We start from the raw sequence: 22,870 nt of genomic DNA, 5'->3' as shown, positions 1-22,870 counted from the left end.
TAAACACATAAGCTGGGTTCTTGTCTATCTTTAAAAAGTCCCATAGGTGGATGTCACACCTGTGTTCTTTGGGGTCAGTCCTGGTCTTTCAGTTTCCTTTGACTAAGATAAAAGTTAAGAAACACATAATCACCACAAAGACATGTCTGGTGTTTTTCCAGTGATTAGTGGCCCACAGAGGTGCCATGTGAAAGGTCATTTGAACATTTACCATTTTCTTTAGTCATATGAGATGGGCTTTACACTTCCCGGAGCAAAGATGTCTATTTTAGTTTTCCCAAAACAGGTTAACAGAAAGCTGTCTGAGACCTGTGAGTATACTGATTATCCCTTATCTGAAGGTGTATTCCTTCTCTTCCCACCCACCCCCACACTTGGCAGGAAGCATGTTATCACAGATCAAGATGTGTAGTTGTAGACCTTAGATTATGTGACTTATAATGAAGCCAATGTGTGAACCAGTACCTGCAGCCCCACTTTCTCAAGCCATTCCCAGGAGTAGAGATGGTACTTTGGTTACGTTTTTATTCCTACCAGATGCAGAATCTGTATACTTGGGAACATTATTCTTTTTAAAGTTACTATTATTTTTTAAAAATTAGAAACAACCTAAACGAATTTCCTTCCAATTTTCTTCTAACCACAAATGAGGTATAATATGTATCTCTGAAAAATCACTCAACGTGTTTAGAATACAAATTGAAGGCATGCTATAATTTGAGACAATTTGCTGGTGTCAGGGTTAATAGAAGTTTCTTTTCTTGACTTGACTTACCTTTGTTCAGTATTTGGAAGCTTTATGAAATATAAAGATAAGCGAACAAATTACATTTGTGAACAAATGTAATCGCTATTATTGCTGTGGGACTATCTCAGATTGCATTGTAATTTAAAGTATTGAGACTTTAAAACTGATCAAGTTATGTCAAAAAAGTTTTAAACTATAGGAGCTTGAATTGAGAATGAGTGTTCTGTTCCTAGGAAACAGTGCAAATCCATAGATTCATCTGTCTTAAAAGGTTGATAAAATTTTAATAAAGATGAATACTGCCTCTGGTACCTGGAGAAACTATGTGCCTGAATGGATGTGGGCTTGGCCTTATAGATAGACATGTCCTATCTTTATGCTGGCATATTCTGCCAGATTAAAAAATATACAATGTATGCCAATTGCCTAACACAGTTCTTGGCACATGATAGGCACTTGTAAAATGCAAGTTTTCTCCTTCCCCTTTGCATGCTCCTAACAACTCCTTATACCCAGACATTTATGACTTTGTCATTCATAAATGTGTCCAAACCCTTTTTGAATCCCTTCTGTCATATCCTTCTGGTACAAGAAATGTGAGTCATCCAAGAAGGAACAAAGAAGAAAATTGAAATGACAGTCTTCCCTGTACAATAAGATAACATTTTAATGAAAATTGCCAAAAATAGACTGCACAGTGTGAAGGCATATATAAGTTTTGTGCCACAATACATAGTTGCACACAAATATCCTTGTGGTTCTGTGTAATCAGATCAACAAATGATAGGTCAAAAAATATTTACTGAGCACCCATTGTGTGCCAGGCACTATGATAGGTGTCTTGGAAAATTCAAAGACACTGAAACCTCATCTCGTCCCCTACCTCAAGCAGCCTGGGAGGGAGGCTGGTATAAGTTCTGGAGAGGTATGTAGATATACAAATAATTATGTTACAGAGCATAGTAAGAAACACAAGACAGTAGGAACAATGACTGTGGAGATGTGCATCAAATATGAAAGGGATTCAAAGGAGTGTACAAAATACCCTGCCCTCCAGGAGCTGAAAATATAATTGAGAAATCTAGTCAGTGAAAAGGTCAAGATAGTGCAGCAGTCAGCTGCAGTCTGGCTGACCCCCCCCCCCCACTGTCTTCACTTTCAGTCTTGGGCTTTTCTTCTTCTATGTCCTGGGATAATAATCTTCCTCTTCCAAATGCTCTTTCTCCATCTCTCTATTGTCTTCCTAGGTCTAGCTTCAAGCCCCATGCCTTTAAAAAACCCCTTACCTAAATATACCAAGGCCCTTTGAGCTCTTCCTTCATATTCAGTTATTCCTTCATTCATTTAATAAATATTCATTGCATCCCTACTACTTGCCAGGCCTTATTCAGACTTGAATTCAGAGATACAAAGACTAGCAAGTAAAACCAGTGCCCTCAAAAATTTCACCATCTGATAAAGGTGACAGAACAATGTGCTCAAATCCAGGACAGTTGAGGAGAATAGAAGAAATGTTTCACCAAGACTTTGAACTAAATCATGGAGGTTGATTGAGAGTTTGACAGGTAAAGAAGAGGGAAAGACATTCTAGGCAAAGGGAAGTGGGATTGGAAAGGACCTGGTTCCTCATGGGACCAGTGAGAAGTTTGATAAAGTAGTAGAACATAGAGTTCCTAAGGGAGAGTGGGAAGGATTAAGGCTTGAATGAAAATTGGAGCCACATTATGAAGAGCCTTGAACACTGCACTAAAGAGTGTATACTTTATTTCTGTGAAAACAGATGAACTTTGGTTTTTAGAAAACTTAGTAGCACACAGAAGACAGACTGCAAAAGAGAGAGACTTGAGAAAGGCAAACCTGTTAAGAGGTTCCAGTACACTCCTATAACATAGTCTATACTATTCATTTGGTCATCTGTATTTTGGTTGTCTGTATTCCCCCTCAGTGCTTAGCACAATATCAGCCACCCATCTTGTTGGTGTTCATTGTTTGAATGAGCAACTGAATAAATGAGTGTTTTAATAATAGGGATCTCAACATTCACATGGTAAAACTCTTTTTAAGATGGAAGAATTAGAAGCCTTTTGCTGAAAAGACTTCCAGTAGCAAATACCCATCCTTTGCAAGAAGTACCAGGTATCCCAGCTGTAGGAAACAGATGTGCCCATGGGAAAACACGAGATTGCCAACTGAGGGAAGGGAGTTGAGAAGACAAGTCTAGCACAAATATTAGAAGTAATTAATGGTGAGATTTCAGTCATAGTTCTCATGAGATATAAAACCAGTGATGTCATAAAGCCAGTGATCAGGGAGTTGGTCCCAGCTCAGGAATTAGGGAGCCAAGTTTGCCAGCCAGGCATGGAGTAAGGAAGCAATCCCAGCTGGAAGAAGATCTGAGCCCAGGTTGGAAAGAGAGGAAGGGAACCTGCCCATAGGCTGGCTCAGGTATCTCTACCATAGAGAAAGCCCAAAGGTGGCATGAGGTCCCATAAAAAGACCAGTACAAGGCTACTTTAGCAAATTACCCACTCCATGTAATAAAGCTTATGGACTATCATATATAAGAATGTTCTGTAATCCAGTAACACTATTTGGATCCTATGATCTAGGATAGAGTATGGCATTTATGTTATATAATATATTCATATATACATATATGTATATGTATGTGCATATATATCAGGGATATGTATATACCTGAATCAGATAGATTTAGTAACAAAATTTAGTGAGTGAAAAATATTTACTTAACCAGACCATTTCTGATGGACTGGTTGGATAAACTATGCATGATTGATATGAGGAAATATATGTAGCCATTGAAAATAATGATTTATATACAAGTGTAGATTTATATACAAGTGTATGTTACGGGTGTAAAACAGTCTTGCAGTGCATCTGTAGATTGTACTGAATCTATAGATCAATTTTGGGGAGGAATAACATCTTAACAATATTTAATCTCTCAATCCAAAAATTTGCTATATCTCTCCATTTTCTTAAGTTTTTAATTTCAAATTTTCATTTATACTTTTCAGTGAACAAGTCTTGCACAAATTTTGTTATATTTACCCTTAAGTATTTCATGATTTTGATGTTATTATAAATGGTATTTTTAAATTTCAATTTCCAATTGTTTGTTGCTAGAATATAGAAATACAATTGATTTTATATTGATCTTGAATAATGTATCATTGCTAAACTCTTTAGCTCTAGTAGCTTTTTGTAGATTCATTAGCATATTTCATGTATACAAACATGTCATCTGTGAATAAAGAAAGTTTTACTTATTCCTTTACAATCTTTATGACTTTTATTTCTTTTTCTTGCCTTATTACACTGGTTGGGACCTCCAATATGATGTTGAATAGAAGTGGTTAGAGCAAACATCCTTGTCTTGTTCCCGATCATAGGGGGAAGCACTTAATCTTTTACCGTGAAGCATGATGTTAGCTGTTGGTTTTTTCATACATGTTCTATATTAGGTTGAGGAAGTTCCCTTCTAATCCTAATATACTGAGAATTTTCTCTCAAATAAGTGTTAAACTTTGTCAAATGCTTTTTCCTCATCTATTGAAATGATCATATGGAGTCCTCTTATTCTGTTAATACAGTAAATTGCATTAATTATTGCTTTTTAAATGTTAAACCTTGCATTGTTGGAATAAACCCTAGTTTGTCATGGTATATTATCCTTTTTATGTATTGCTGGATTCAGTTTGGATTTTTGTGTCAATGTTGATGAGGGATGTTGACTTGTTTTCTTTTCTTGTAATGTCTTTGTCTGGTTTTGATATCAGGGCAATGTTGATCTTATAAAATGACTTGGGAAGTGTCCCCACCTCCTCTTTTTTTCTGAAAGAGTTTGTAAAATTTATACTATTTCTTACTTAAGTATTTGATAGAATTCACCAGTGAAACATTTGAGTATGGGGTTTTCTTTGTGGGAAGGTGTTTAATTATGAATTCTATTTCTTTAATAGTTACATAGCTATTCAGATTTTCTATTTCTTCTTGCTTCCATGTTGATAATTTGTCTTTGAGGAATTTGCCCACTCACTTATAATATTCTTTTATTATTGTTTTAATGTCTGTAGAAGCTGTAGTGATATCCCTTCTTCCATTCCTAGTATTCCACTCCTGTTTTTCTTGATCATTTTAACTTGTGATTTATCAGTTTTATTGAACTGTATTTTTTTTCAAAGAATCAGCTTTTTCATTGACTTCATTTTTCTCTTTTCTATTTTATTATTCTGTTCATATCTTTGTTATTTCCTTCCTTCTACTAACTTTGTATTGACTTTTAGTTCTTTTTCTAGTCTCTTGCGATAGAAACCTAGTTTATTGATTTTAAACCTTTCTTCTTTTCTAATACGAGAATTTTATGCTATAAATTTTCATCTAAGCACTGCTATAGCTGCATCCCAGAGATTTTGATGTTTTCATTTTCAGTTGGTTCAGAATATTTTCTAATTTTCTTCTTTGATGAGTTATTTAGAAGCATGGGTTTTTAAAAATTAATTTCCAAATATTTCAGGACATTCCAGATATCTATTTACCTTCATTTTAGTTTAATTCTGTTGTGCTCAAAGAACATACTTTGTGTGATTTCAGTCATTTTATATTTATTGGAGTTTGTTTTACAACCCAGCATAGGATCTATCTTGGTGAATGTTTCACGTGCAGTTTGCAAAGAATGTGTATTTTACTGTTATTGGACAACATTTTTTATCATTATCATTTATCATTTATCATTAGGTCAGGTTAGTTGAGAGTGTTATTTATGTCTTCTATATCCCTATGGATTTTGTCTGCTTGTTCTGTCACTTGTCAAGAAAGTTGAAATCTCCAACCATGATTTTGGATTTGGTAATTTTTCCTTTCACTTATGTTGGTTTGGGCTTCATGTATTTTTGAAGCTTTGTTACTAGATATATACACATTTAGGGTTGTTATATCTTCTTGATGAATTGACCCTCTTATTATTATGAAATACTGCTCTTTATCTCTGGTAATATTCCTTTCTCTGAAGTCTACTTTGTCTGATTTTAATATTGTCACATCTGTGCTGATTTTATTATTATTTGAGTGGTGTGATTATTATTATTATTTGTGTGGTATATCTTCATCTGTTCTTTTACTTTTAACCTATTTGTGTTTCCATATCTAAATTGAATTTCTTGGGGCACCTGGGTGGCTCAGTCAGTTGAGCATCCAACTTCGGCTCAGGTCATGATCTCGCGGTCTGTGAGTTTGAGCCCCACGTCAGGCTCTGTGCTGACCGCTCAGAGCCTGGAGCCTGTTTCAAATTCTGTGTCTCCCTCTCTCTCTGACCCTCCCCTGTTCATGCTCTGTCTCTCTCTGTCTCAAAAATAAATAAACGTTAAAAAAAATTAAAAAAAAAATAAATTGAATTTCTCATAGACCACGTATAGTTGGGTCATGATTTTTTATCCAGTCTAGTCTGACAGTCTCTGCCTTTTGGCTAGAGTGCCTACACCACTTATGTTTGCATAAATTATTTATATGTTTATATTTAAGTCCATCTTCCTATTTGTTTTCTATTTTCCCATCTATTCCCTGTTTCTATTTTCTTGCCTTTTTCAATTAAATGAGTATTTTTAAGGTTCCATTCGTGTCCATTATTTGTCTATTATCTATAACTGTTTGTTTTGATTTTTCATGGTTGCTCAGGGGTTTACAGTATACATTTCTAACTTATCATATTCTACCTTCAAATAGTATTACACTATTTAATGTATAATATAGCACCCTTATTACAATGTTCTTCCATTTTTCTCTTTTCCTTCCCTTGTGCTATTGTAGTCATATATTTTACATTTGCAGGTGTTATAAACCCACGATACATTGTTATTGTCTTGCTTTAAACAGTCAATATATTTAAAAAGAATTTTAAACATTTATTATTTAAAATAAGAAAAATAAACCCAGTATACATTAGCACAGATAACATGTTATGATTTTTTAAAAACAACTCTACTTTGTGGGGTGCCTGGGTGGCTCAGTCGGTCAGGCGGCCGACTTTGGCTCAGGTCATGATCTCGCGGTCAGTGAGTTCGGGCCACGCATCAGGCTCTGTGCTGACAGCTCAGAGCCTGGAGCCTGTTTCGGATTCTGTGTCTCCCTCTCTCTGACCCTCCCCCATTCATGCTCTGTCTCTCTCTATCTCAAAAATAAATAAACGTTAAAAAAAATTAAAAATAACTCTACTTTCCAAGTCAGAAATATTTCATGAAAAGAATGTCATTGCTATATATTTTTGCATATCTCTATAATGTCTGGCTTAATAAATGACAGGTTATCTCTCATACCAGCTTCTACAATGTGTTATGTTGTTTTTCTTAAAGTATATGAAGAAAATCCACCTTCACATAGATATGTAGTTGGAAAAGGGAAGAGTATTTCAATAACCTTTACAGATAATTGTGGGTATTCTTTGCTACTACACAAAAAGTCTACAAATGGTAGTTTCTTAAAGGTTAATGCTGCGTGGAATCTGAAACTGTATCAGTGAATTTTTATATACTGTTACATTAAAATTCACTTGTCATCTTGTACTTTGAATAGGTATTTGGCCCATCTTGTACATATCGACTATTTGGAAAATATTGGTTCACTAAATTATGTGAATATTTCAAATGCTGAAACATTTTTTGCACTGTCAAAAATTACATTAATATCAGCACTAATCTCATTGAAACAAAGCTTAAGTTTGGCGAAGCTGTTAAGCTTACAATGGCAAAATGTAGTTTTCCAAAATTTTAATTTTCACTCAAAAATGTAAATACCATTATTGGCAAAAAATTATGTCCATTGTTTATCCTAAAGGCTCACTTCATTTTTGAGAAGTATCTGCCAAATACCCAAGTATTTAATGATGGTTTTTCTATCAGTTTTTCTCCCAAGTAAAAATGGTATTCCATGAAAAGTGGCTAGTTAAGCCATGACTTAATTACAGATATGTTATTCTCAATACAACCACAATAGTGTAGTTTATAACAGAAGCACCTTTTTTGTACCTCCTATTTTGTGACACAGAATATTAAATCCAGGATCAAGATTTAATAATTTTTAGTGCTTCACCAAGGTCATTCTTAACTGAAATTGATTTTTTTAATGTGATTACATGGCAGTATAAAGAATACAGTAACTATTGGTATACTTTGGTTCTACTGCCTTAATTTATATCATGGTAGCTGCAGTTTTACCTACTATTGCTTTTGTACCTCCATGCAAATATAAACAAAGTTGCTCCAGGAGAAACCATGAGATTCAAACAAGTTGTTCAGCACTTTAATATTTCAGTACCACTTGTGTTTGTTGTCAACCATGCACAAAGAAAAAGACTTCTTCAAAGACTAGTCACTGCTGATACCACATGACTGCAAGCCAAACAAGTCCAGCCACATTTGTAAACTTGTCTGTAAAGTGAAGTATAATTATGCAAATAAGATAATGATTAAGTCTTCATGTTTAGAGCTAAATGTTTAAATAAACAAGTTACTGTGCCATTGAAAAGAGGCATTACTATGGTTACTTTACTAACTTTTCATTCAGTAGGCATTGAGAAATGTCAACTATTCAAAGCTTTATTGATCTCTAAACTATTATGTGCATTGCCCCAGTCTATGTAGTCTGATGGCTTGTGCATAAGATGCTTCAGTGACTTATTCTAGTTTGAAAAACTCTTAACAACTTTTGATTTTTAATAAGCTCATCATGTCTACACTTAAAATATCCCATTTCTTTCCCTTTATGAATAAATGATCTAAAAATGATGCCACAACTTAAGTAGCAAATTATTCTGAAATTATGTGAAAATGTTCCATGCATAAGACACTATAAGGTAAATTAATTACATATATAAAGGTAATTTTAATCATAATTTCATTCTTTGCTTACAATTTAACCATGTCTTTGAAGTCAATGTCTTCCTACCATGAGTCAAAGCCCTCCCTGATACTTCAGTTTCATCTTTTTCAGCTTCTTTAAACATAGATGTTACAGCTCTGGTTTGAGACAGCAAGCCTTCTAATCTCATTTTATTAAGCCAACAATCCATATTCTTATGTTTCTATCTAAGTGGAAGCAAAATTCTGGGATTTCAAAATAATGATTTACTAAACAATACAAAAAGTTATAGAGATTATAGAAGGTGTAGCTAAGGATACTTTTTCCATGTCCCTCTTGTGTTTAGGGAGTACAGGAACTGGTCATGGTGCCAGCACTTCAGAGCAAAGAGCTGAAAAACAAATGAAGGGATGGAAGAGAAGATCAAGAGCCTGACCAGGCAAGAAGTCTCAAAGTAGGGGAACCTGTTGTATGGGCCCCATCAGGGGTTGCAGGGAGGCTAGATAGCTACTCATACCAGCCACAGGACACAGTGCTCAGACTAGAATGCCCCAGATATGAGCAGCTTTGGATCATACACCCAGTGCCCCGACCTGAGCTGTGCCACCTTTTGACTGGACTGTGTTGCTCCACTTACTACTCTGCCACCAGGCTGACAGCCTCCCTCATTCCTCCATGGGCTTTAGTGGCACTCCTTTGCAGTCAGCACATATGCAGCCACCACTGGACATGCTGCTCCCAATGCGGCCCTAAATTATCATTTAAAGAAATTAAAAGATAAGTAAGAAAAATTTATTTATTTATTCATTCATTCATTCATTCATTTAGAGAGAGAGAGAGGACAGGAGAAGAGAGGCACAGAGAGAGAGAGAAATAGAATCCAAAGTAGGCTCTGTGCTGACAGCACAGATCGATGCAGGGCTCAATCCCACAAACCATGAGATCATGACCTGAGCCAAAATCAAGAGTTGGACTCTTTTTTTTTTTTTAATTTTTTTTTCAACGTTTATTTATTTTTTTGGGACAGAGAGAGACAGAGCATGAACGGGGGAGGGGCAGAGAGAGAGGGAGACACAGAGTCAGAAACAGGCTCCAGGCTCTGAGCCATCAGCCCAGAGCCCGACGCGGGGCTCCAACTCACAGGCCGCAAGATCGTGACCTGGCTGAAGTCGGACGCTTAACCGACTGCGCCACCCACGCGCCCCAAGAGTTGGACTCTTAACCACCGAGGCACCTCGAAAATTTTTTTACATTTACCCATATATTTATCCTTTTCAGCATTTTTCAATCCTTTGTGTAGATCCAGGTTTCCATCTGGTAAAAGTTACATTTTCTCTAAGAACTTCAGCTAATTTTGTATTAAAATGTAGGTCTGTTTGCAACAGATTTTCTCAGATTTGTTTGAAAAGTCTAGTTTGTCTTAATTTTTAAAGACATTTTTAAAGATATTTCTCTATTTTAAGATATAAAGTTCTAGGTTGTTAATTGTTTCTTTCAGAACTTCGCATATTTCCTCATGAGAAATCTGTAATCATTCTTCTCTTTGTTCCTTTGTATAATACCTGCATTTTTTCCCTCTGGCTGCTTTTACCATTTCTCTTTGTGACTAGTTTTCAGCATCTTGGTTATAGTTTGCCCTGGTGTGGTTTCTGTGCGTGTGTGTGTGTTTATCCTCTTTGGAACCCAAAGCTTCTGGGATCTGAGGGTTTGTAGCTTTTATCAAATTTGGAAATATTTCAGCCATTATTTCTTTTCTGTCCTTTCTTTTTCTCCTCTACTACTGAGACTCCAGTTAGACCTATGTTAGACCTGTTGTATTGTCCCACAGGTCACTAAGGCCCCCCCCTTTTTTTTTATTTCTGTGAGAGAGAGCGAGAGAACATGAGTGGAGGAGGGGCACAAAGAGGGGGAGACAGAATCCTAAGCCGACTCTGCACTGTCAGCACCAGCCTGATGCAGGTCTCAAACTCATGAATCATGAGATCATGTCCTGAACCAAAGTCGGACACTTAACCAACTGACCCACCGAGGCACCACAAGAGACCCCTTTTTTGTCTTTTATTTCTGTGATTCATATTGAAGAGTTTCTCTTGCTTTGCCTTCAAGTTTATTGATCTTTTCTTCTGCAGTATATAATTGCTATTAATCCCATCCAGTGAATTTTCTTTTCAAATATTGTATTTTTCATTTCTAGAACTTCTATTACAAATAAAAAACCTTCCAAGTAATAAAATCTTTAAAAAATATATGACCAGGAAAAAAATTGTCCATTTCTCTCTTCACTGTGTTCATATTTTCTTTACATCCTTGAACATATGGAGCATATTTATAAATAGCTGTTTTAAGGTCCTTGTCTACTAATTCCCTTATCTCTGTAATTTCTGAGTTTCTTCCTGTTGACTAATTTTTCTCCAGGATATAGATTGTATTTTCCTGCTTTCTTGTATGTTTAAAATTTTAAATTGTATGTCCAACATTGTGAATTTTACATTGTTGAGTGCTGGATTTTTCTTTTGTATTTATTTAGAGGATTGTACTTTTTTTGATAGACAAGTTATTGTGGATCAATTTGATCCTTTTGAGGTTTGTTTTTATTTTTTTTATTTTTTTTAAATATGTAATTTATTGACAAATTGGTTTCCATACAACACCCAGTGCTCATCCCAAAAGGTGCCCTCCTCAATACCCATCACCCACCCTCTCCTCCCTCCCACCCCCCATCAACCCTCAGTTTGTTCTCAGTTTTTAACAGTCTCTTATGCTTTGGCTCTCTCGCACTCTAACCTCTTTTTTTTTTTTTCCTTCCCCTCCCCCATGGGTTCCTGTTAAGTTTCTCAGGATCCACATAAGAGTGAAACCATATGGTATCTGTCTTTCTCTGTATGGCTTATTTCACTTAGCATCACACTCTCCAGTTCCATCCACGTTGCTACAAAAGGCCATATTTCATTTTTTCTCATTGCCACGTAGTACTCCATTGTGTATGTAAACCACAATTTCTTTATCCATTCATCAGTTGATGGACATTGAGGCTCTTTCCATAATTTGGCTATTGTTGAGAGTGCTGCTATGAACATTGGGGTACAAGTGGCCCTATGCATCAGTACTCCTGTATCCCTTGGATAAATTCCTAGCAGTGCTATTGCTGGGTCATAGGGTAGGTCTATTTTTAATTTTCTGAGGAACCTCCACACTGCTTTCCAGAGCGGCTGCACCAATTTGCATTCCCACCAACAGTGCAAGAGGGTTCCCGTTTCTCCACATCCTCTCCAGCATCTATAGTCTCCTGATTTGTTCATTTTGGCCACTCTGACTGGCGTGAGGTGATACCTGAGTGTGGTTTTGATTTGTATTTCCCTGATAAGGAGCGACGCTGAACATCTTTTCATGTGCCTGTTGGCCATCCGGATGTCTTCTTTAGAGAAGTGTCTATTCATGTTTTCTGCCCATTTCTTCACTGGGTTATTTGTTTTTCGGGTGTGGAGTTTGGTGAGCTCTTTATAAATTTTGGATACTAGCCCTTTGTCCGATATGTCATTTGCGAATATCTTTTCCCATTCTGTTGGTTGCCTTTTAGTTTTGTTGGTTGTTTCCTTTGCTGTGCAGAAGCTTTTTATCTTCATAAGGTCCCAGTAATTCACTTTTGCTTTAAATTCCCTTGCCTTTGGGGATGTGTCGAGTAAGAGATTGCTACGGCTGAGGTCAGAGAGGTCTTTTCCTGCTTTCTCCTCTAAGGTTTTGATGGTTTCCTGTCTCACATTTAGGTCCTTTATCCATTTTGAGTTTATGTTTGTGAATGGTGTGAGAAAGTGGTCTAGTTTCAACCTTCTGCATGTTGCTGTCCAGTTCTCCCAGCACCATTTGTTAAAGAGGCTGTCTTTTTTCCATTGGATGTTCTTTCCTGCTTTGTCAAAGATGAGTTGGCCATACGTTTGTGGGTCTAGTTCTGGAGTTTCTATTCTATTCCATTGGTCTATGTGTCTGTTTTTGTGCCACTGAGGTTTGTTTTTAAAAGCTCACTTAGAGTAGACCTTGAGTAACCTTTACACTAGAGCTAATTTAGCCCATTTTGAAGGAACTGCTTCTCTCAAGTCCCTACTGATGCCCCCCTTTATTCATTGAGGTCTCTCCACTTTGACCTTATGTGAACTTTAGGGAGTGTTTCTCTTACAACTTCTTAGTAATTACTTCCCTGGAAATTTTTTCTAGATTCTTTGTGAGGTTTTACTCTATCCATATTCAGATTTGTATTCATCAAAAGACTCAAGGGGACCTCTATGCATATTTCTAGTACACTTGTTTTTAATTTTTTTAATGTTCTTACTTCTGAGAGACAGAAAGAGAGAGAGAGAGAGAGAGAGATAGCACGTGAGCAGGAGAGGGGCAGAGAGAGGGAGACATAGAATCTGAAGCAGGCTCCAGGCTCTAAGCTATCAGCACAAAGACTGATACGGGGCTGAAACTCATGAGCTGTGAGATTATGACCTGAGCCGAAGGCAGATGCTTAACTGACTGAGCCACCCAGGTGCCCCTCTAGTACGCTTTTTATGGCTTACCTCCACCACCACAATTTCTAACCACCTTTAGGAATTCCAATCTCTGACTGATCTCCTCAGAGATTGTTAGACTCTGTTGGGATCCCCCACCACTGCATCACAGTCCAGGGATTACCTCCTGGCAGAAAACTGAGGTAATCATAGGGATCACCTTATTTGTATTCCTTTTCTCTCAGATTACTATATTGTGCTGCATATTGTCCAGTGTCTTTAAAAAATTTTCCTATATTTGGTAAATATTCTAGTTGTTTCTAAAGAGAAAATAATTTCATATCCTCTTTCCCCTCATACCCAGATGCAGAACCCTTTTACTTATCTGCTTCCAATTTTTTTCTGCCTTCATTTTTGAAAAATATTTTTGCTGGATATAAAATTCTAGATGGACATTTATTTTTCTGGCTCCATTTTTTTTTTAATGGAAAGTCAGTCTTGTTTTTATCATTGTTTCCCTGGGTATACTATGTCTTTTTCTCTGGCTGCATTTATATATTTATCTTTGCTTTTCAGACCATTGACCATGATGTGCCCCAGTGTACTTTTTTGTGTTTATCCTACTTGGGATTTCCTGAGTTCCTTGGTCTGTGGGTTCCAGTTTGGGATGTAATTTGGAAAATTCTTGGCTGGTATTTCTTGACTCATTTTTTGCCCTATTTCCATCTCTCCTATCTTTCTGGAACTCCTGTTAACATGTATTAGATTGATTGATACCAGGTGCACCTGGGTGGCTCAGTCAGTTGGGCAACCAACTCTTGGTTTTGGCTCAGGTCATGGGTCTGAGCCCAACATCAGGCTCTGCACTGTCAGTGCGGAGCCTACTTAGGATTCTCTCTCTCTCTCTCTCTCTCTCTCTCTCTCTCTCTGTCCCTTCCTTGCTTTCTATCTCTCAAAATAAATAAACTTAAAAAAAAGATTGATTGATACTGTCCTGTAAGTCACTGAAGTGCTTGTCTTTTTTTTCCAATATTTTTTCCTCTATGCTTCAATTTGTTTAATTTCCACTGATCTATCTTCAAGTTTACTAATCCTTTCTTCTTTAGTATTTAGTCTGCTATTAGCCATTCAAATTAATCTTTTATCCCATTCCATCCAATTATTTTTTAAACTTCTTCATTCTGAAATAGTTTTAGATCCACAATTGTAAAGATAGTACAAAGAAGTCTCATGTACCCTTCATTCAGTTTCCCCCAATAGTAATATCTTCTCTTATATAAGTATAGTAAAATATCAAAACCAGGAAATTGACATTGGTATAATCCACAGGCCTTATTCAGATTTCATCTATTTTACACACACTAATTTTTGTGTGTATGTGTGTGTATATTTAGTTCTATGAAATTTTATCACATGTATAAATTGTTGTAACCACTACCACAGTCAGGATACAGAACTGTTCCATTACCACAAAGACCTCCCTTGTGCTACTCTTTTATAACCATAGCTGCCTTCCCTTCCCTTAACTCCCTAATCTATGGAAGCCACTACTCTGTTCTTCATGTCTATATATTTTTTTTCATTTAGAGTATGTGGTATAAATGGAATCATGCAATATGTAACCTTTTGAGATTGGCTTTTTTATACTCAGGATAATTCCCTTGATAGCTGTCCAAGTTGTCCAATGCCTCAATACTTTATTCCTTTTTATTGCTGTAAGGGGTGCCTGGGTGGCTCAGTCAGTTAAACCTTTTTATTGCTGAATAGTATTCTACAGTATAGAAGTACCATAGTTTGTTTAACCATTTATCCACTTAAGAACATTTGGGTTGTTTCCAATTTGGGACTATTAAAATTAAACATTTGTGTACAATTTTTGTGGATGTAAGTTTTCATGTGTCTGGGATCAATACCAGGAATGCAGTTGCTGGATCATATTATAGGTATAGGTTTTCATTTTTATGAAACTGCCACTCATGCTTTTTTATTACCATTTACATATTACATCTTTTTCTATCATTTTTATTTCAATTTCTCTATATCATTATAGTTGAAGTGACTTTCTTATAGACAAAATATAATTGAGTCATGTTTTTTCTTTACCCATTCTATCAATCTTTTTTAATTGGTGTGTTTAGATCATTTGCCTTTCATGTAGTTATTGATATATTAAGACTTAAGTATGCCATTTTATCATTTATTTTTTGTTTATTCTGTTTTTCCCTCCTGCCTTCCTCTGGATTACTTGGACATTCTTTTTTAAATTCCATTTTAATTTATCTATGGTGTTTTTGAATATATCACTTTGTATAGATTTTCTAGTAGTTGCTTTAGGTATTAAAATATATATTTTTTGTATATAGGTACATATATGTGTGTGTGTGTATATATATATATATATATATATATATACACACACACACACACACACACACACACACACACATACACATATCAACATTTTGCCACTTTGAGTAAACTATAGCAAACTTACCTGACTTTATGTCCCTTTACCTTCCTCTCTAATATAATATTTTAAAATTTTACCCTATATACATTGAAAACCACAACAGAAATTGTTATAGTTTTTGTTTCAACCATCAAACATAATTTTCAAAATTTAGGTGGAGATGGAAAATGTGCTGTATTTAGCCATATTTTTATCATTTCTGTTGTACTTTCTTCCTTCTTAATGCTTTAAGATTTATTGTTTTTTCATTTCCTTTCTGTTTGCAGAATTTCCTTTGGCCATTCTTTTAGGGTAGAGTTGATGAAGACAAATTCTCTTTGTTTTCCTTCATCTGAGAATGGCTTGATTTCTCTTTCACTACTTAATGATATGTTCACTGGCTATAATTTTGGGATATAAGGGGTTTTTTTCAGCACTTAAAAATGTGCCTTTTCCTTCTGGCCTCTGTGGTTTCTGATGAGAAATTCATTTTCATTTGAATCATTATTTCCATAGAGGTGAGAATGTAAAGTGATGCCTTATTTCTCTCTACCTGCTTTCACAGTTTTTATTTTTGTTTTTTCTCCTTATGTTTCAGATACTTAATTATGATATGTCTTGGAGGAATGGATTTGGGGGTGTGTTATTCTGTTTAGGTTTCATTGAGCCTCTTGATTATGTAGGATTATTCTTTCACCAAATTTGGGGAAGTTTTAGCCATTATTTCTTTGAATATTTTTTAAATGTCATCTTTATCTTCTTTTGATATTCTGATGACACAAATGTTTGACATTTTGTTCTTGTCCTACAGGACCCTAAGTCTCTGTTTATTGTTTTTTTACTCTGTTTTCTCTATGTTGTTTAGACTGGGTGATCTATTGCTCTGTTTTCATATTCACTGATGCTTTTCTTTGTTATCTCCATATTTTTGTTAAGCCCATCCAGTAAGTTTTTTTATTTTGATTATTGTATATTTCAGTTCTAAAATTTCCATTCTTCATGTTTTCTATTTCATGGTTGATACTTTCTATTTTTTATTGTGTTTCTAGCATGCCTGTAATTGCTTCTTGAAACATTTTATAATGGCTGCCTTAAAATCCTTGTTGATAATTCTAACATATATGTCATTTTGGTGTTAACATCTGTTGATTGTCTTTTCTCATTCAAGTTGAGATTTTCCTGATTCTTTGTATGATGAGTGGGTTTTTATTTGAACCTGGAGATTTGGGGTCTTGTTTTATGAAACTCTGGCAACCCTGAACTCTGTGCTCTGAATTCTCAGGCTAATAACCCTGTAGCTAACTGCCTGAGCTCTACCACACATCACATAAAATATAAAAACTGTGACTCCAACCCAGTGTAGTTCCTTTCTTTCAAGGGTTGAATTCCCTCTAGTTTCTGCCTGTTTGGGGGGTGCTCTCTAATACCTTCAGTTTATCATGATGGTTATTCTGATGTAAGCTATTCTATCATTACCAGAATCCAGAAGTCAGGATTTACTTTTCATTGTATAACTCTTCAAGTTTTTACCATGTATGTATAACTTACTTTAAAATGTAAATAAATTGTTGAAATTAAAATATAAAAATTAAATGAATATATTTATCAGAGAGACCTGTTTTCATAGACCAGCTCCAGGGAATGATCATAGTACCAATATATATTAGACAAGTTGAGAAAATTATTTTACCAGTCTGTCCCTAGGTCCATCACCTATAAAATAGGGATAATTGTGAAGATTAAATGTATTTGTCTACACAAAATGCTTAGTACAGTGACTGGAACATATAAGTAATATATTTAAATATATTACTAATATGTAGTAAACAAATAATACTAATTTAAATTAAATTTTAGGCATTATTATTGTTAATGTCAGAAACATTGGTAAAACCCACAGCCAAGGACCTGTTTCTTCTTAGTCCTTCAATACTGAGAATATAATCCCTAATAAGTGCCTAACACATTTTTTAAAAATGTACATGGTGCTGCTGTATTGGATGCTATGCAGATTTAACCTAATAGCCCTTGCTGACACAGAGAGCTCAGGGAAGAAAAATGCTGAAAACATATCAAAATGAAATATTATCATTTTATATGAACAAGTATGAGTATAATTAGATGAGTGCTAGAAATTTTACATTTGAGTTTTATATTTAGATAAGGTCATTGTACCAGACATTCAGCAAATGATCCTCCTATTGCAGAAAGGCTTGACAGAGGTAGGATTTAAAAACTGTTTGAATGAGAAAAGAACTTAACACTTATTAAGCACCAATTATATCCCATGTAAGCATATCCATGTTATATCCTTTATACATATTATCTTATTTATGTCTCTTAGCAATTCTGAGAGGTATACATTATTCTCTCACTTACCAATGAGAAAAGTAAGACTCAGAAAATAACTTGACCAGGATCAGCTAGTAAAATAGCAGAGCCAAGACTGACTCTCAAAATTTTCATATTTCTGGGCTTATACTTTTTCTCTACTTTCAATGATAACACCCAGGATTTGGGCATAAAGAAAACATGGGAGGAAAGTAACAATTTATTAAACATGTACTACTTACCAGACAACAAGCTACATGCATTATTTCATTTAGTTTTCAAAGAATTACTTTATTTAATCCTCACAATTCCCTTCTGAGAGGGAAGAAAAATAACAGTTTTTGAGCATCTGCTCTGTGCCTAACACTTTACTAGGGCTTATATAAATTACCTCACATGGTCTCCAAACAGCCCAGTGAAACCTGTATTATCCCTACTACTAGAAAGAAACCAAACTGAACTTCCACCACACTTGCCTGCCTCCTAAGGTAGCCCTAAAGGGCACCCATATTTTTAAGCCCTTTTAAGCATTTTGCAGAACATATATTCTGCAAAACATGACTTTTTAAAATATAATCCACACAACACAGAGGTCTCTCCATACCAGTGGCTTTTTAATCTTTTGGGTGGTAATGGACCCCTGATGCTCCCTCCTTCTAGATAAATGCTTACAATTACACAATTTTAGATACAAGTTTAGAACATTCAGCAATTTCCTAAAGTCCATCAATGGATAGATTCTTTGAAATAAACAAAAAAACAAAAATATGTTCTAAAGAACAGAAATAAATCTTAGAAAAAAAGAGCTTATCAATGGCTTCAATTATTAAGTTTTACAAATCCTATAGAACACTAACACCTACATTTGGCCATTGTATTATGTTTCACAAAGTTAGATGATAGTCCTATTTCTCTTTTGTTTTTGTTTTAGTATTGGCATTATTGACTTTTCTTGTGGTATATAATTAATTGTTATGGGGAGACTGGGAATCCTGTGCATTCACAGGATGCTGAGCAGCATTCCTTCCCTCTACTCACTAGATGCCAGTAGCACACTCCCTGCACAGTTTGACAACCAAGAATGTACCCAGACATTGCTGAATGTCCCCTGAGGGTGAGGCAAAATCTTCCCTTATCGAAAGCCACTGGTTTGTAGTAATTATATTTGTCGTTCCTGAGTCACTCACAAGCATAAAGGGACTAAGAACCAGACTTTTAAAAGTTTATCTTTTTCTTGCTTGATTAAGCTCTCCTACAATACTTCTCAACTGTATTGGGCAAGGTGATTCATCTCAACAATTACGTGTCTAGCTAAAGTTACAGTTTCTCTTACCTAAGAGACCAACCATATAAGAAAGTTTATATGCCCCCCCTGCTTTAGTAATTGAATGATTGACTTATCAAGTCATTAAGTCATTCAGGGAATATTTACTGAATGCTAACAATTGCCAGACATTGTGCCAGGTGCTGAGGCTATAGTGGTGAGCAGTGTAGCTGTGGTCCCTGCATCATGGAATGTGCAATCCAGTGAGGAAAACAAACCACAAAACAAGTAAAACATAAGTGAAAATCATTATAAATTGTGATAAGTACCATGATGGAAGCACAAAGAGTGCAGAGATAGAGAAAAATGGATGTACACACTAGCAGAGGCCTCTCTGAAGATGTGACATTTAAGGCTAAACTTAAAGGATGAGAAAAAGCCAGCCAGGTTAAAAATAAAACAACTAGAGGGCTAGTGTCTGAGGCAGAATAGGCAGCCATATGCAAAGACCATGAGGTAAGAAAGAGTTTGGTGTGTTCTGGGTACTGAAAGAAGTCACTATAACTAATGCTAGTCACTAAAGGATTAGGGTTATAAGATGGAATAGGCAGGGACCAGACTCTACAGGGCCCTGTAGGCCATGGCAAGAAGTTGGTACTCATTCTTAATAGAGTGGGAAGCTACTGAAGGCTTTTAACCAGGAGGGGTACTGTGATTTGATATATGTTTTAAAACTACTCTAACTGTTGTGTGGAGTGGGGAGGTGGCAATAATGGAAGTATGGCAGAATGGAGGTTCATCAGTTGAATTTAAAAAAAATTTTTTTAATGTTTATTTTATTTTCTTGAGGGAGAGACAGAGCGGGAGCATGGGAGGGGCAGTGAGAGAGAGAGAGACAGAATCCGAAGCAGGCTCCAGGCTCTGAGCTGTCAGCACAGAGCCCAATGCAGAGCTCAAACTCACCAACTGTGAGGTCATGACCTGAACCAAAGTCGGACACCCAACCGAATGAGCCACCGAGGCACCCCTAAGGTTGATGACAGTTGAGAGATGATAGTGGTGCAGTGGAAATGATAGAATGACATATTTTAGAAAACAGTAAAGATTCCACCAAAAAACTACTAGAACTGATAAATGAATTCAGTTAGGTCACAAGATACAAAATCAATGTACAGAAATTGGTTTCATTTCCTTACACTAATAATGAAGGAGCAGAAAGATAAATTAAGAAAACAATCACATTTACAATTGCACCAAAAATAATAAAATATCTAGTAATAAACTTAACCAAAGAGGTGAAGACCTATACTCTGAAAACTAAACATTGATGAAAGACATTGCAGATGACACAAAGAAATGGAAAGACATTTCATACACATAGGTTGGAAGAACACATAATGTTAAAATATCTATACTACCCAAAGCAATCTACAAATTTAATGTGATCCCTATCAAAATACCAACAGCATTTTTTCACAGAGCTAAAACAAACAATCATAAATTTGTATGGAAGCACAAAAGACCCCGAATAGCCAAAAGAGTCTTGAAAAAGAAAAAATAAAACGGGAGCTATCACAATTCTAGACGTCAAATTAGATTACAAAATTGTAGTAATCAAAACAATGTGGTACTGGCACAAAAATAGACACACAGGTCAATGGAACAAAATAGAAAGCTCAGAAATAAACCCACGATTATATGGCCAATTAATCTTTAGAACAAGCAAGAACATGCAATGGGAAAAAGACAGTCTCTTCAACAAATGGTGCTGGGAAAACTGGAAAGCTACATGCAAAAGAATGAAACTGGACCACTTTCTTACCCCGTACTCAAAAACAAACTCAAAATGGATTAAGGATCTGAATGTGAGACCTGAAACCATAAAAATCCTAGAAGAGAGCACAGGCGTAATTTCTCTGATATTGGCAATAACAATATCCTTCTAGATATGTCTCCTGAGGCAAGGTAAATAAAAGCAAAAATAAACCATTGGGACTACATCAAAATAAAAAGCTTTTGCACAGCACAGGAAACAACCAACAAAACTAAAAGACAGCCTACAGAATGGGAGAAGATATTTGCAAATGACCTATCCAATAAAGGGTTAGTATCCAAAATATATAATGAGCTTTTATAACTCAACACACACACACACACACACACACACACACACACGCTAATCCAATTAAAAATGAGCAAAAAAATGGAATATTATTCAGCCATTAAAAAGGATGAAATCTTGCCATTTTCAATGACATTGATGATCTGGATTATATAATACTAAATGAAATAAGCTAGTCAGAGAAAGACAAATACCATATGATTTCACTCATGTGGAACTTAAAATTTTTTTTAATGTTTTTATATTTATTTTTGAGAGAGAGAGAGAGACAGAATATGAGCAAGGGAGGGACAGAGAGAGAGGAAGACACAGAATCTGAAGAGGGCTCCAGGCTCTGAGCTGTCAGCAGAGAGCCCAACGCAGGGCTCGGACTCATGAATGGTGAGATCATGAACTGAGCTGAAGTTGGATGCTCAACCGACTGAGCCACACAGGTGCCCCCATATGTGGAATTTAAGAAACAAAACAAACTGGCGCCTGGGTGGCTTAGTCAGTTAAGCATCCAACTCTTGATTTCAGCTCAGGTCATGATCTCATAGTTCGTGAGATTGAGTCCTGCATCGGAATCTACACTGACAATGCAGAGCCTGCTTGGAATTCTCTCTCTCTCTCCTCTTTCTCTGCCCTTTCCACCCCCACTATCTCTCTCATGTAAATAAACATTAAGAAAAAATAAACCAAATATATTAACAAAGGGAAAAAAGAGAGACAGGAACCAAAAAACAGACTCTTAACTACAGAGATCAGAGGGTTACCAGAGGTGTGGTGGATGGGGGGGATAGTTGAAACATGTGAAAGGGATTAAGACTAAATGTACCTTGATGAACACTGAGTAATATATGGAATTGTTGAATTGCTATACCGTATACCCGAAACTAATATAACATTGTATGTTAACTACACTGGAATTAAAATAAAATTTAAAAAGAAAGAATGACATATTTTATAGATAGAATTGACAAAATACACTAATGAATTAGATGTAGAAAGTGAGGGAATGGAAGAATCTCAAGGTTTCTGAATCAAACATTTAGGTGGATAGTAGTGGGATTTATTGAAATGGGAAAGACCAGCTTGGTAAAAGAGAAAGAGAGACATTCTTTTCCCAGTCAGGTGAGCCACAAATGTGGGTACCTACCTAGTTATTCAATGAAAAAAGAAGCAATTCAGTTCAACAAAGATTTATTAAGCAACTATTGTATACTGGGTATGATGCTATGTTCTGAGGATACAAGGAAGTAGAAGACATGTCCCTTTGTACAAAGAGCTTACAACCCAGCAAAATATACAGAAACAAAACAGACCACTTCAATTGGCTCCGTTGAGTGCTAAGTTAGAGGCATGCACAGAGTATATAAAGTCACAGAAGAGAGCCAGTTAGTCTGATTGGGGCAGGAATGTGGGAGTCATGGAAGGTATCCTGAAGATGATGTCAAAGCCAAAGACTGAACTGAATATTAGCCAGACATATAAATGTGTGAAAGTATAGGGGATTGAGGAAACAGCAAAGGGAAGGCACACAGCCATTAAATAGCATGATCCTTTAGAGAATTATAAACAATGAAAATTAATAGAACATAAACTTTAAACAAGGCAA

The 22,870-nt window shown here is 35.8% G+C and overlaps 1 protein-coding gene across 3 annotated transcripts in view; it reads left to right on the top strand.

Annotated features, from left to right (window-relative positions):
- Window positions 1-22,870, top strand: part of HDAC8 (histone deacetylase 8) — a 228,833-nt gene that overhangs the window by 96,507 nt on the left and 109,456 nt on the right. The window contains exon 11 of one of the 3 annotated variants that reach the window (XM_043569861.1): window positions 8,967-9,469. The exons of the other annotated variants lie outside the window; for them this stretch is intronic. Within the exon in view, the coding sequence (XP_043425796.1) occupies window positions 8,967-9,026 (60 nt within the window). The 3' untranslated portion in view covers window positions 9,027-9,469. Of the gene's footprint in view, window positions 1-8,966; window positions 9,470-22,870 lie in introns of those variants that run through there. 3 annotated transcript variants of the gene reach the window in all.

Source organism: Prionailurus bengalensis, chromosome X, assembly GCF_016509475.1.
Source record: "Prionailurus bengalensis isolate Pbe53 chromosome X, Fcat_Pben_1.1_paternal_pri, whole genome shotgun sequence".
Taxonomy (NCBI): domain Eukaryota; kingdom Metazoa; phylum Chordata; class Mammalia; order Carnivora; family Felidae; genus Prionailurus; species Prionailurus bengalensis.
The sequence above is the reverse complement of the archived record's forward strand: the minus strand, read 5'-3'. Positions and strand labels throughout refer to the sequence as shown.